Here is a 15,807-nt window from a genome sequence, read left to right as displayed (position 1 = left end):
CATACTCACATACACACACATACTCACATACACACACGTACTCACATACACACACACATGTACTCACTCACACACACATACTCACATACACACACACACGTACTCACATGCACACACACACGTACTCACATACACACACACGTACTCACATACACACACACGTACTCACATACACACACACGTACTCACATACACACGGACTCACATACACACACACATACTCACATACACAAACACAAGTACTCACATACACACACATGCACTCACATCTCCAGCACAGGCCACAAACCACCCTCTTTCCTGCCGGCTGTGACTGCACGGAGGTGGGTGGGCAGGCAGCTGTGGGACACACACACGTACACACACACTCACACATGTAAATACACACACACCTGTACTCACACACTCACATGTACACACACATATGTACTCACACACACACACACACACACACCCTGCACACACACTTACCTCCCGATGCGATAGCATTAGGCACACCTCTATTATATATATATATATATATATACATATGCTGTATATATTTGTTGAATAGACTGTAACGTTGGAGGAAAGACCTATTTCTTTTGGTTGAGGTGTTTAATATAAGATGCATGCAGCCAGATTGGGTTTCTAGATGTTGAATACATTTCTAATAGAACTGCTTAGGTCCATGAATTGAAGCTGCACTGTAATCCAGATCCACAATCCATGGACCTCTGATAGCACTTTTTCTAGAAAAATACAGACCGTTTTGTCTAATCTCATACATTTCCTTTAAAGCGTACCTGTCATTTCAGGTGTCCTTTCAAAATAAGCTGTCTTGTGTATAGGAATAACTTTATATGACTTGTATCCTGCATTTTCACCAGGTTTCACCTCTTTGTGTTCTATCTCTAATTTTCAACTGTCTCGGACATAGTGGTTGGAGATGAGTTGCTATGATGTCTCACAATGTGCATAGTCAGAAAGCTGCTAATAAATGGTAGGGGTGGGGTTATACAGAGTTTATGAATATAGACGACTACATGGTAGCAGGGTAACTAGTCCTTTAGTGAGAATCTTCTGTTGATAAAACTGTATTTGTATAAAAAAAAACTACAGCAAGTAGACCAGTAAGTGACACATCGCTGAAATCATGGTCTCTGTCTCTTCATCAGATTTGGTGGTAAAAACCTGGTGACAGATTCCCTTTAATGATAATTCTTCCCCATACAGTCGTTGTCAGCCAGTAAATGACGAGGACCAATCAACTTCTATATAGTCGATCAACACTCATAATGGGACAAAATCATCTTGTCAAGATGAACCTTTACTTTTGGGGAGATGCAAAATGTTTGTTTAGTTCTGTAACTAAGAAACTCTACTTTTCTGGATCATAACTGTAAGTAGTGTAATGCCAAAGTAGCACCTGAAGATATCCTTACGCACCAGTATTAAAAATTCTATACTGCGGTTCTTCTGAAGGAGAAGTTTTTCCAACTTCAAAAAGCGTAGAACCCATATTGTTGCCTCCTGGCTTCTTGGTATCCACAACAGCAGCGTGGACTACCACCCTTGTTCTCCCACCACCAATTCATTACAATCTCATTCTGTGGGTAATGCAGCAGCTGATCCATCTCGAATCCTTTGTTGTGGGGTAGTCAACCCTGATAGGTGAACAGTTCCCTCTTTCACCTAACATTATTCTCCTCCCTGGGATAAGACCCTATTGTCCTTGGGGTCCCCTCCAACATATAATATTAAAAATGGCACATTTTAAGTGGAGGGTCCCTGTTGATTATTTTACACAGGGGCCGAGGGACTTGAATTATTCTTCTTCTCGTCACGGTTCCAGGATGGTATGATGATAGGGCATGAAGATACAGATAAGGCTTTTTCATACTTAGTTTCTTTGAGCTTCCTTTTAAGGAATCCAGCCCTATTCAAGCTCATATTACCATTTCCTTTCTTATGAAGTGAGGACGATGATATTGCATCTTTTCTACAAGTGTCTTTGGTTTCTACGTTACAGCACTCGAGATGGAAAGCTGTGAAGAGCTCTAACTGGCACCTTGTCATCTGTTCTCGAGCTATTGTCTCCTTGAGAGAACAGAGAGTATGAACTGATAGAAAGAATCACTTCCCTTATGTTACGTTGACACGTAGCTATCTATGGCATTCTTTCCCCCATAGAGGTATACGTGTATCTGAAGGCTTCTTCTGAACACATTCTTTAGCTGTGTAAAGCTCAGCAGGTACCTTCAAAGCGTTTCCATGTTCTTACGATAAGTATTGCACTGATGGACACTTCAGTTGTAGTAACGAGCAGGTACAGAGGATGCAGTGATGAGCAGGAGGCAGAACAAGGGTTAAACGCAAGTTTTATATATGGAAATACAGGTTAAAGCTGACAAAGAGTTTTCCACGCAGGGAGGCAAAACACAAATACACAATCGTAAACAGAATAAACAATATGGAGTGAGAAGTGATCGTTAGGCGGTCACGAACTGGGCAACTAAGGACCCTTGGGGGCTTGAACAGGGAACGAACAATGAAGAGTCACTTATCGGTCTCTGACATCCTGCAGAGCTGGTGGATGTTCCGACAGTGTCTCAGTCGATGTGTCCAGTTGAGGAAGCGCTGCCGTAGCGCCCGGAAGTCCTTGCGCTACGGTACCGCGGGATGTACACGGGCCCCGCGTAGCTCCCCTGACACCGGGCCTTCCGCAATGGGGAGCGAAGTGGAGGAGGCCATCGGTCCCGGTTAGCAGGTTGCAGCTGCGGCGTGGAGTGGGGCAGAGACAACCACAGGTCCCGGAGAGGAGGCCGCAGCTGCGGGCTGTATCAGAGAAGAGGCGGCCGTGGGTCCTGGAGAGTAGGCCGCTGGCAGCAGCCGGACTGCCAGTGGAGAAGAGCCGTCTGGTGCATGGGGGGCACCGCGCCTGAGGGTGCCCCGTGGCCCACGTTCTGTAGTGGCTCGGGGAGAGGTTTCTGCTCCAGGCACACTGTCAGGGCCCTCTACTCAGTCAGGTCGGGTCCAGTCTCCTCTCACTCTGAAATGCTTACTCACACCTGTCGGGAGAGGTCTCCTTAGCTCCTCCCTCCTATGCCTCGTCTCTCTCCCCACCCAGTCTTTCTTGTTTACCTGCACCGATCATTTTATAGTGGGCCCGCCCCCTGTTTGCCCGGTCAAAGGTCGGTCCTGGCCTGTAATCATTCCCCCCGGGAACACAGGTGACAGCCCTCCTAGTTCCGGCCCGGAAACACGGTTGGTCCTTTTTCCTGGACCCACTCCCCTACACAGTCACAAAGCACAAAAATAAAATTTGTCTGTGAGTATAAATATACGAACATTTACGTCTCCAAATATAAATTTAGTGATACAATAAAATGTCTGAAATATGGAAATAGATTAGCGTGGGATTATACTGTAGATTATAATCTATTAATACTCATGTGGACATATTTTCTCGCTCTAAAAATCTGTCTAATCAAAGTGAGTTTAAACAGTTGGATTTGGCACTTAATACAGTTCGAAGTCTCAATTTATCCCCTATACATGGATCTGGATTTTAGCTGCTGGGGCTCCTGGGTTGCAACTGCAGAGTAGCTGCTGTCTGGTAGATCGAGCTAAGGAATTACACCTGAAGTGGATCAGAACTAGAGAATCGGGAATATGGATAAAATAGGATTCAAATTTCTATTAAGCAGTGACGTGGCCAGAATTCAATAACTGGTGACGGGGTTTATTGGATATAAAGGCAAACATGGGAAGCAACAATCAGTCACTAGTTCCGTCATTATAACCATGCATGTTTTATTCTGAAACGCTGCTCTGTGTTAGAGAAAACATATTTCTAAAAGCCTCCAAGGGATGATGTAACTAGGATGACTAGTCCAAGAGGCTGGTCCCTGACCAATCCTCCCCGCACCTCTCTGAGACTCTGCAGCATTTCTAAGTGAGGCAAATGTATCTGCAATAAATAAGCCGGTCTCTGATTCATGCTGTAAATATAAAGTCTAAATAAAGCACCTGAAGATCCTAAAATATGTCGAAACCCTTCCTGGCTCCTGCAATATGCAAGTTGGATGATCTATGAAATAGCACATCTACTGGGCAGCAACAAATGAAAAGTGGAAAATTAGCCCAGCTGAGACTGAATTATTTTTGGACTTTAAGACAACACATCAACATACAAGGGTCCAGTCATCGACAACCAAATTCATGTAATCCTTCCCTTTATAAGGGCATTTGGGGAGACATAAGACGCTATTTAGTTTGTTTCCATGCATTTCATATCTGTTGACAAGGACAAAAATAAAAATAGAAGACTTTACAATGTTTTTCTCAGTTTTATGTCTTTTTTTGCAGATTTTATAGTTTCCTATAATAAAACTTTAGCTTTTTGGTCAAGCAATCATCTGCAGCCATAAATAATACAGACACACAATGGCCGGTATACAGCGCACCATTTCATTGTTTATCACTTTATTAAAATATTACATTGCAAATTTGTGCTACTTTTGTGTGCTTTACTGCAAGCTACAGCATAACATACCTTATATTAACAACACAGTGAAAAAAGGAGAGATTCCGGTCTATACAATGTCGAGTCTACCACTAGAAATGACTGTACAATCACTAATTACATAATAACTGCAGAATTAATATTATTTATAAGGTGTAAGAATGGGAAGTTTTATGGTGCATTATGGAGATTATAGAGCTTATCTCATCATGACCGATCCAGTCTACTGGTCCGATTAGGGCACATGGACATCGAACTGGGAGTCCTGTGCTTGGGATCCTTTATGTGAGTCATAGAAAAGAGCTACTTAATAAAAGAGGAGCACACTCGTTCATGACCCTCTAATCTTTCAATAGTGACCGTCATTTTAATTTTTTGCATAAATTAATAACACACATGAAAATAAGAAACTTTGTCATATATCTTATTAGAGAAATCTTCTTTCTCCACCTGGACTGATCTTTAATTCTCAAAATTCTCAAATCATGGATAAAATCTGTCTTCCCATTACTGTAATAGGAGATGACAGTTAGCGCTTATCAAGTTCTATGGAGAACTGTCATTTCAGGAGAACTTGCAGCAGAATGTCTGTCTGCCTGTAGCTCCTCCTCCCTCTCATCATTTCAGGAGAACTTGCAGCAAAATATCTGTCTCTGCCTCTAGCTGTTCCCCTCTGCATAGAATTTTAAAAGCACCAACTGTCATCTCCTATCTCCGTAATGGGAAAATCTGTCTTTACATATTTTACCAATGAATTGAGAGGCACAGATCAGACCAGGAGAAGTAAGAAGAATATTCTTCTGATAAGATATATTACAAAGTTGCTTATTTTCATATTAAAAAAATTGATTTATGAAATAAAAATTAAAAGGATGGTTACTCTTTAAATAATTAGGTCTAAAAGGACCTGTTTCGATGGAACTACCCTTTTCAAGGGATATTTGGGGTTGAATATGATAGAGAATATTAGTAGTAAGATAAGGTTAAAAAAAGCCCTATTTGCAAGCAAATTCAGTCTCAAAATTAGGGAAAATCGGGGTGATGCATATAATAGAGGGTAGTGTCTCCCTTGATATAAAGGGACATGGTGAAGGGACCCCAGTGTCTGTTTAAACAATAAAGGGAACAGAGCTCAAAAAGGGTTGAAAGTCCTGGAGGTTAGATTCACAGCAAGCTAATAAGCTGGTGCTTAGTCCTGCAGCTTGACGTTAATGGGGCAAGCATTTGTGCCTATGTAAGCAATGAAGAGGACATGGCAATCACAGGAGGCAGGTTGCCCACCAATCAAACATTTGTCTCCTTTAGGGTATGTTTCCACGGGCTGGATTGCAGGCGCTTTGGACGCTGCGGAAACCCCGCTCCGCCCAAAGCACCGCCCCCTTTTGTACGCGCGGTGATACCGCATGTGTTCATTGAACACATGTGGTATCACCGCATCGTATCCATAGACTGGGCTATTTATCTTGCAGAGACTGAGCGTCTCCACAAGATAAATAGACATGCTACGGTCTATAAAGATTCGGCCCTGCATGCATAGTGGAGATGGGATTTCATAAAATCCCCTACACTATGCTGTAACATCTGGGTGCAGCGGAATGAACGCTGTGGTTGTACGCAGCGTCCAATATGCAGCAATTCCTAATGTATTCCGGACAGTGGAAACATACCCTTAGATGTCCTCGAGAGACCTTAATGGGGTTGCCCACCCCACTATTATAAAAGTTAAACTTAATGGGCTCTGAGTGGTGTAAAAAATAAAAAGTCCCCTATATCAGCCTTGTACTGGCACCACTCCTCCACGCTCTGTACTCTGTCCTCCATCAATTTCCTGGTATCATCAACCAATGGGGGTGCCAATTAACTGCTGAAGCAGATTATAGCCTCTTGTCTGCAGAAGGTCATGCCATCTACAGCTACCCACCAGATATTACCACGTGACTGGTTGTGTACCACCCTAATTGCATTAAATTTCACTTTTAACAAGAACCTGCACCTCAATACCTTGTAAAAATCCCTGAGCTTCCCTGATTCTGAGGCTCTTGTCCGTTTTGCGCTGCGTCACTCCATTGCAGAGATATCCACCTATGTTGCTTTTGGAGTGCAGTATTTGAAATCCCTGCTTATAGTCCAACTGTGTGTTTCTTCAGAGTCTTCTCTGGGGTCGTGTGCTCTTATCCCTCCCTCTTAGACGATGTCAATCACATGAACTAGCAGTCTATTAGTCTGGCACTGCTGAACTGTGATTGGCAGCATCTGGGAAAGAGGTGAGAAAGTGCATGCCCCCAGAGAAGACTCTGAAGAAACACGCAGTTGGACTGAATGCAGAGATTTCACATACTGCAGTCAAGAAAAACAAATGTAAATATCTCTGCAATGGAGTGATGCAGAGTAAAATGGAAAATAACTGCAGAATCAGGAGAGCTTACAGATTTTTATTAGATATTTGACTCACTTTTTTGAGCAAGTGACACATCCTCCTTAAAATTGTTGATAACATCTTTGCAACTACAGGGTATAATGATAATATATGCTCCTTTAGCATAACATAATACTATATGCTGTGCAACTGAGTGTGTGTAAATGTGTCATTCATTATATATATACACATATATATATATATATATATACAGTATGTATATATATACTGTATATGCATATATATATATATTCTGTATATGTATATAACGCCTTTACCAGTCGTCTTACTGGAAGTATAAATAAAATAAATAGGTGCATTCTAGTTTATATACTGTACAACAATAGGAAAATGTCACAATTTCGGGTTACAACGGGCGTAAGGCTGGCTACCCAGCAAACTACAGTGTTAGCTTCATGTATTAAATTCGATTCCCATATACAAAGTTTGCTCGTTGCTCTCGTTTCTGCACACTCAACTCCTCCATCTTCCATGGATTCTTCCTGTAGATAATTATCATACATTTCAGCATCAGTCTTATAAGCCATTATACCCATGCCTTCACGTGATTATTCCATTCCCTAACACAGCTGCACAGCCCACCCTCGTCATACCACCTCCATCGAACCCCCTTGTATAAAGCCCTGGTATACGGCTGGAATAGCATGAAGAGACGTAGGCGTCGGGCAAGGCCACAGTACACAGCCATTGCCAGCACAATCAGAGGCGACATCATGACAAAACCTAAGATGATGAGAGCAGAAGAGCTGTTGTCATCCAGAAGGGTCCTGCAGTAAGAGGCATCAGAATGTAAGACCTGAGAAAAACACACAAAAAAATCATTACGTCACATTTTGCATCTGTAGATTATTATCTCTAAAAATTAAAAATTCATTCAAGTCGTTAAGACGGTTCTACGGGAAGAGAAAGAAAAGGACGTTTTAAATTCTGGAAACAGTGCCACTCTTGTCCATGGGCTGTTGCTGGTATTGCAGCCAAGTACTATTCACTAAAATAGGCCTTATCTGCAATAGCTCATGGGTATCCAGCCTAAATCAAGTTATTATGAGCCAACAGTTTTGCTATATAAATAAATATTATTATTAATAATAATAATGACACTGAAAATGGATTCAGTACCTTCAGGTAGCTAGGATTAGATAGAATATGCCATTATATTACAAAGGTTTGGATATTAGACATCTGATTAAATGGGTCAGTTTAATTGCAGGAAACTAAGAATAAATCAATAGTACAAATGAAAAAAAGAAACGTTGTGCTATATCTTATCAGAAAAATACGCTCCTTTCTCCACTTATGAGCCTCTTCTTTTCCTTCCCACTGCCACCTGAATGCATTGTTCACTCTGAAAAGTAGGAAAAAAAACTCTAATCCATCTTGAGTAGTAAGAAAAATCGGCACTCTGAGGTGACTATGGTGAAAAAACATGAGACTTTTATTACATTACGTCCGTGGCATAGTGGATGGAGGGCCAGACATCACTTATACACACAAGCATCACCAGCAACAAGGGCGTGTCCCTGCCTAGCATCTGAACCAGAAACCAGCACAGATGTTACAATATCCTGCTTCTAGTATGTTTCACCCAGTGCTGGACTCACAGCATCAAGGCTCAGTACTTCTATATAATGTCCTCCATGCTGCTGCTACTTCTAAACCTGTCTTACACAAAGGCAGGAGAGCAGGAATCCCTCTTGTTTGTGTGTGCTGTGTTTGGGAGACATCATAGCAGCTGGTATCCACTCTCTAGCTCAGAGACAACTGCTATAAAAAATGTGATAGAATCTTTAGATAGCGAAAACGGTAAAAAAATACAGTTTATAATGAAAAGAAATAGAACTGTCAGGACTTGCATTTTCCAAAGGGACATGTTAGTATTTCACTGCATAGTTTCCTACAAAAACTAAACTTGTGATCACAGGACGACATAACGTGTTCTTCTTTTAATATGGATCTCTGCACAGTGGCAACATTGATTCAGGAGATTTGCCAAGGTCAGTAGATAGCCTCGCCTACAGAAAGGCAGTAAGGGGAACAAGTTATGTGGGCAGCCGTGCGAAAAATTACACAACCAGCTTTAATATCTCAGCCTCTAAGTGCGTTTAAAGGTCAACTTCTCTTTGAACTATCAAAAACCAACTCCTTGGCTCTCCGGCTTTCCCCCATGGCTCCCAAGTGACAATTTATTATCAACTTAATTGCAAAGGCATTTTTCTTGTTTTCAAACAAATTAAAATAAAGTGATAAAACATCTGTTCCAGAGCCGTCATCATGTGCAATATATCCTTCCGATTGTAATACACCCACATGTGCTGCCGGCTGCAGTCCTGATGGATGGGAATCTACCAGAACTGCAGATATTATATTCTGTGAAAAAAAAGTCCTGCGGTGAAATTCAAAAATAATGTCAAGTAAAACACCTAAATTTTAGCTATTGCTTTTAATAAGGTCAATCTTCTGCCTCCAAAATTATATTAACTGAGACCTTTTATCCACTTTAAGACCTTGCCCTTTTTCATTTTTGCGTTTCTGTTTTTCGCTCCCCTTGTTCCCAGAGTCATATTTTTTTTATTTTTCCATCAATATGGCAGCGTGAGGGCTTGTTTTTTTGCGGGACAAGTTGTACTTTTGAAAGATACCATTGGTTTTACCATGTCGTGTACTCAAAAATGGGAAAAAAATTCCAAGTGCGGTGAAATTGCAAAAATAGTGGAATTCCACAACAGTTTTTGCATTTCTTTTTACCATGTTCAACAAATGCTGAAACTGACCTGCTATTATGATTCTCCAGGTCATTACGAGTTCATAGACACCAAACATGTTTAGGTTCTTTTTTAAGAGGTGAAAAAAAAATCCAAAGTAAAAAAAAAAATGTGCCATTTTCCAAGACCTGTAGCGTCTCCATTTTTTGTGATCTCGGGTTGGGTGAGGACTTATTTTTTGCGCATTTTTTGTGCACCGAGCTGACATTTTTATTTATACCATTTTGGTGCAGATATGTTCTTTTCATTGCCCATTATTGCATTTTAATGCAATGTCGCGGCAAACAAAAAAAGGAATTCTGGCCTTTTGACTTTTTTTCCCACTACACCATTTAGTGATCAGGTTATTTTTTTTTTTCATTGTGATAGATCAGGCGAATCTGAAAACAGCAATATCAAATATGTGTATGTGTGATTTTCTTTTTTTGAATGGGGCGAAAGGGGGAGATTTAATCTTTTATATATACGGTATATATTTTTTTTCAAAACTTTTTTTTAACTTTTGGCATGTTCCCATAGCCTGGGAAACTAGAAGCTTCCATAGCCTGATCAGCTCTGCTAGATACAGGTGATGATATCAGACCACCTCTATGTAGCAGAATTACTCAATTGCTATGAGCGCCAACCACCGGGCGGCACTCATAGCAATACAGCAGTGACAACCATAGAGGTCTGCAGGAGACCTCTGGTTGTCATGCCAACTCACCGATGACCCGTGATCACGTGATGGGGGTCACCGTTGGGTGGATTTCAGGCCCGATAGCCAGAAGTGCGCGTTTGACAGTGGCATTTAACGAGTTAATAGCCGCGGGTGGATCGTGATTCCACCAGGGTCTGTTCCGGGCACATGTCAGCTGTTCAAAACAGCTGATATTTGCAGGGAAAGATGTGGGCTCACCGCTGGAGCCCACATCAACGGGAGGGAATTAACCTGCGCTATACTAGTACGGTGGAGGTCGCAAAGAGGTTAAAGGGGACCTTTCATTGGATTTTTTTTACCTTAATCTGAGTTCCATCTCCAATTATTGCTGCTCCCCTGATAACAGTTTTTCTTTTTATTCTGCACCCCTCCATTCCAAAGCTATGCCCCCCCGATAAAAACAGTGCAAATTTTCCCTTCAACTAACTTGGCATACACCACAGAACTCCTCAGTGGGAGTGGTCATGTTATGATTGTCCAGCATCAGAGAGAATGCGAATGCCCACACAGAGAAGTTCTGTGGTTTACGCCCAGTTGGTTGAAGGGAAAATTTGGACCATTAGTACTGGGGGGCATGACTCTGGAACGGAGGGGCATGAAAGACAAAGAAAAACTGTTCCAGAATCAGTGAAGCATTAGCAATTGGAGGAGGGACTCAGTTGAAATTATATAATTGAGTGAAAGGTTCTCTTTAAAGTGAATGTATTAGGTCTTCACCAAGCTTACATCCTTTGGACTATGACTTTCAATTTTCCCTTTCAGAGCTAATTTGGGAGACTTTCTTTCTAAATCAGGCAATCTCAACCAGCTTAAAGGGAACCTGGCAGACCGATCAACTACTCATATAAACCTCTAAACCCGCATGTTCTTAAATGGTCTAAAACAACTTATATTGCCGCACTTGGATTAGTCCAGAGGGGCATTGCAACACATTACAGAAGCTGTGGTTGATGTCCTACTCATTAACAACATCATCTCTGCAGTATAGTGAGGGACACAACATCTGATACCAGACTTCTTTGGGTGAATAACTTCCCACTGGACTAGTCCAAGGTAATAAACCATATAACTAGCCAAACAATTAGCCATACAACAACCAGATGTCATGATCCATGCTGGATCAGGACAGATAAAAGCACAGGTAACCTTTTTTTTTTCTCAAGCTGTGCTTAGAGATGTTTTTGCCCCCGGTGGCCATTTGGATTATTGCACTGTGGTGTCGTTTGTTCTGTATTTGCCCCCCGGTGGTGGTGAGCGTCATTGCACTCTGTTTCTTTAGTTAAGTGCACATGATTAGATTGCAGGTGTGATTGCTGGCTCTGCTATAAAAGAGTCACAGGTGTGGCAATCAGCGTTGGTGATAGTACTCATTTCAACCATCCCTGGTGGAGGAAGGAGCTGGAGAACGTTCCTTGCAGCTCTGTCTTAGCCCTGGTGTGGAAGGAGTCATAGGGGATTTCCTTGTAGCTCTGACAGAGCTTGGTGGCAGCGTTTCAGGAGGAGAGCTACATTCTGGTGGTGGACTCTGCTGCTAGGAGCAAGTGCAATAGAGTAAAGCTAAGTGGTGTTCCCCTGTTTGTTTTCCCTTCATGTGTATTAGTACAGCGGTGGGGCCAGTGCCTGTGCCACCCAGCTCCCTAGCAAGGGATAGGGGTAGGGTGTGCTAGGGCGACAGGTATCCTGAGTGGCACCTGGTGGAGAACCGGCATAGGGAACGTTAGGAGCGCTAGGGACACTGACTCAGGGGAGTGCAGGAGGTCTCCACGTCCCCTTTCCCTATCGCAGGGCCCACTGTTGTAACTGTGTTTCCTCCCTCTTGTCTTGTTGTTTACAGTTACCGGCCTGCAGGCCGTGTCACACAGGACAGCTTCACGTGCTGCGTCTTGTTGTTTATAGTTACCGGCCTGCTGGTCGCGTCACACAGGACAGGTCCACGTGACACCAGATATACAAAGTCTTATGGGGACAAAACTGAACTCATCATCTTTCCTTCATTCCACTCACTCAACTTCCTTACCTGATCACAATAAATGAAATCATGCTGTCCTCTTTACCAGAAGTCAGTGACCTCGGGGTAACTCTTGACTCTGCTTTGTCCTTCATACCACACATCCAAGCCCTGACCACCTCCTGCTGCCTCCAACTCTAAAATATTTCAAGAATTCGTCCTGAATCTACAAAACATTAGTGAATTCATTCAATCATCTCTCACCTTGTGTCCCAATAAGGTGAATATGATCTATGATTTCCCTTATTAGCACACCTTCCGGAATCTTCCACTATCTACACTTTTCTAGAACTTTCAGCCAATTTCATAGCTGCCAGCGACAAGCAACCCCCCTTCCTTCCTCCCTGCCTGTCAGCAACTGCAGCTGTGTTTTCTCCTAGCTCTGTAACCTGAAACTACAGCTCACTCACTCCTTCCTGTCCTCCCTCCTCCCTCAGGAATGTCTTAATTAGCAAAGAGAATTTCCTTTGTCTCCCCCTCCCCCGTGTGCTGGCTTCTCGTAGCCTATAATTAGAATCTAATCATTTGGTTATAAAGTGACGTGAGTTTCTGATAGAAAAATGAAAATGACATATGGGGACATGCTTCGATAGAGCTTTACTACAGTGGTTTTTGCTAAACTATAGCACCGACAGAACCCAAGAAATGGATTTCTCCTGAACAAAGTGGAATAGCTAGTCCGAGTTTGGAATCATTAGAGAGCTAATTTCAATATAAGATGAATGATGGGTCTGCCAATATTCTGCTAGGTTCTCAAGCCCAGTTATAATCGTTATAAGTTTTCAGAACCAAATCTGTAACTCTGAGCTAGGGGAGGGTGCAAGTAAACTCGCCCCTTTAGTGATGTCACAAGCCGAGAAGTATAAGTTACTTTCCCTCAGGCCCGCCTCAGTCTTGCCTGGGAAGCTGCTGCAACCAGACCTTCTGATGCATTGTGACATCTGGCCCCTCCCACCAGGATGGATGCCTAAGATGATCTAAGTAACATGTGAGTGTTCATTTTTGTTTTAATTTCCCTTTTTATTTGTAAACGCTTTGTACATATTTACAAAATCTTTTTATACCTTCTGTAAACACTGCCTACCTTTTTGGGAGTAAAATATAAAATTATTAGTCTCATATCTCCTTGCTCTATAATAAATTCATATGTGCCTGTGTGGGGAGGTTGACCTGACAGAGACATTGAAAAGAAGAGATAAGGGTGTCATATTAAGAGTGCCCATTAGAGGGCAGTGGGGAGTTTGTAAAGGGTAGTTATATAACTGCCATGAGAGAGGTTATGTAACTGCCAGAGATCAAGGTCACTCTCATTGGTCAGAGGTGACTGTCAGGTGACAGTGGGCGGGGCTGCCTAGGCTGTGAGTATAAAGACTGAGGTAAGCTTCTAGAAGCTTCAGTCAGCCAGGCGAGCTCACTAGTAAGGAGGGTCTGTTGCTCACTGGAGAGCCCTCAGAGAGCACCAGACAGTAGAGATGGTCACGGGGGTGACCCAGGTACACAGGAGCATCAGACAGAGACAGTCTGAGCAGAATAGGCACCGGTGTACTCTGATCGGGGAAACGCTATGGTGGAAGTGCCTAGGGCAGCCACAGTAAGGAGAACCGCAGAGGACACCACGACGGTGACACAGAACAAGTACAGGTACTCGGGTCTGTGTGAGAAGAAAATTGTCAAAGTCCTGTCATGAACTGTGGAGGTCGTCAGAAGGGTGTGAATAAAATATGGACCTGTTGAATACGCTTTCCTGTCTCAGTCTCCAATCTGTCTGCGTCAAGAAGTGGGTCACCCCCCCAGTTCTGTTGGATCAGCACACCTTCCCTGCCTATCAGCATTATCACCAGCATTACCACCTAATTACCTTTCCTTGGCCACCCCTTCACCTGAAGTTGATTGCGCTACTAATTTGGATTGGCTTCGGACCCTCTTTATTAATTTAAATATTGAAAGAGTAATCGGAGCTGGTGGCGGCAAAGTGTGTTCTGGGGCTAGGTGGGTACCGTTGGCAGTGACGGAACAGGTTTTATAAGCTGATTGTCTAGCTGCAGCTAGGGCTAGTTATAATTCTCTCGCTGCAACCGGCCCAATAGACAGTGCACAACAAGTGGCCCGTCTGACGACTAATAATCCTAGGTGCAGTTCCCTGACTGATCTGAGGGTAAAGGGGGCGCCGGAGAGTTGCATGTTCCAAAGCGGTACCAAAAGCGGGATATACATAAATCCCGGCAGTTTGCAACTCATTGTTGGCAGCGGTGGGATAACTAAAATAAGCCCCCCTGTGGTGAATTGATAGGTCAAGACTAGCTTGCTGTTTTTCATCGCATTGAGGCAGCGGTGGGATAACTAAGATAAGCCCCCTGCACATGTGATAGCCGTGTGCGGCCAAAGGTCATACCCCTTTTTGTGACACCTTGACTACTGCAATATCCTCCTCTCTGGCCTACTTGCTAATACACTCTCACATCTCTCCAGTCTGTTCTTAACTACGCTGTCCAATTAGTCCACCTTTCCCCTCGATACTCCTATACTTCTCTCCTCTGCCGATCCCTTCAGTGGCTTGCAATTCACCAACAATCAATTTTAAACTTCTAACATTGACTGTCAAAACGGTCCATAATCTGTCTCCTCCAAATATCTCTGAACTAATCTCCTGATACCAACCAGCATGTACTCATCAGTCCTATGAGGACCTCCGTCTCTCCTTCACACTCATATGTTCCTCACCCAATCACCTCTATGACTTCTCTCAAGTATTCCCTGGAATTCTGTGTCGTAACACATCCAATTATCTACCACATTCAGAACCTGACAACTCATCTCTTCAAGAAAAATAACAGCCAGCAATGATCCCAATATCAGTTCACCACCACTGGAGCTACTGCTACCCCCCAATCTACTGTCTCTTTCCCCATTACGCTGTAGATTGTAAGCCCCTCTGTACCAGTCTGTCATTGTTAGTTTGTTCATTGTAATTGAAAGCTGCATTTTGTATATAAACCCATTTTCATATGTACGAGGACCAGTATGGGAACACGCGCAAGAAGATGATATCATCACCGTTCAACCTAGGAATACAGTGATGATCTCTTCTTGTGCGCGCTCCTGCACTGGTCCTCTGTACACAGTGGGCAGCGCATGTGTAGGGGAGTGAATTGAAATGTCTCCTTTAATGCCACCTCCCCTTTAAGGAGTTCTAATATAAATATATTGTAAATGTTGTACAGATAAAATTATGCTCTGGTACTGCTACACTATTGTGTATTACCTCCGTTCTTATTGGTACTGCCACTCTATATGTGTTACCATGTTGTACATATTGTAATTTAATGTGTTGTATTATGTTTTCCATATAAATGCATAGGTTAGGGTAAGCTGGTGCATCCATCGGGTTCAAAA

The 15,807-nt window shown here is 42.8% G+C and overlaps 1 protein-coding gene across 1 annotated transcript in view; it reads right to left on the bottom strand.

Annotated features, from left to right (window-relative positions):
* Nucleotides 1-4,438: 4,438 nt before the first annotated feature.
* The window catches only part of TMEM278 (transmembrane protein 278), a 172,533-nt gene continuing 161,164 nt past the window's right edge, over nucleotides 4,439-15,807 (bottom strand). Inside the window, exon 2 of the mRNA XM_073585454.1 lies at nucleotides 4,439-7,740. Coding sequence (XP_073441555.1) covers nucleotides 7,471-7,740 — 270 coding nt within the window. The 3' untranslated portion in view covers nucleotides 4,439-7,470. The remainder of the gene's footprint in view (nucleotides 7,741-15,807) is intronic.

Source organism: Dendrobates tinctorius, unplaced genomic scaffold (genome assembly GCF_039654945.1).
Source record: "Dendrobates tinctorius isolate UK_male_01 unplaced genomic scaffold, ASM3965494v1 ptg000086l, whole genome shotgun sequence".
Taxonomy (NCBI): Eukaryota; Metazoa; Chordata; class Amphibia; order Anura; family Dendrobatidae; genus Dendrobates; species Dendrobates tinctorius.
Note: the sequence above shows the minus strand (reverse complement) of the source record. Positions and strands in the feature narration are given on the sequence as shown.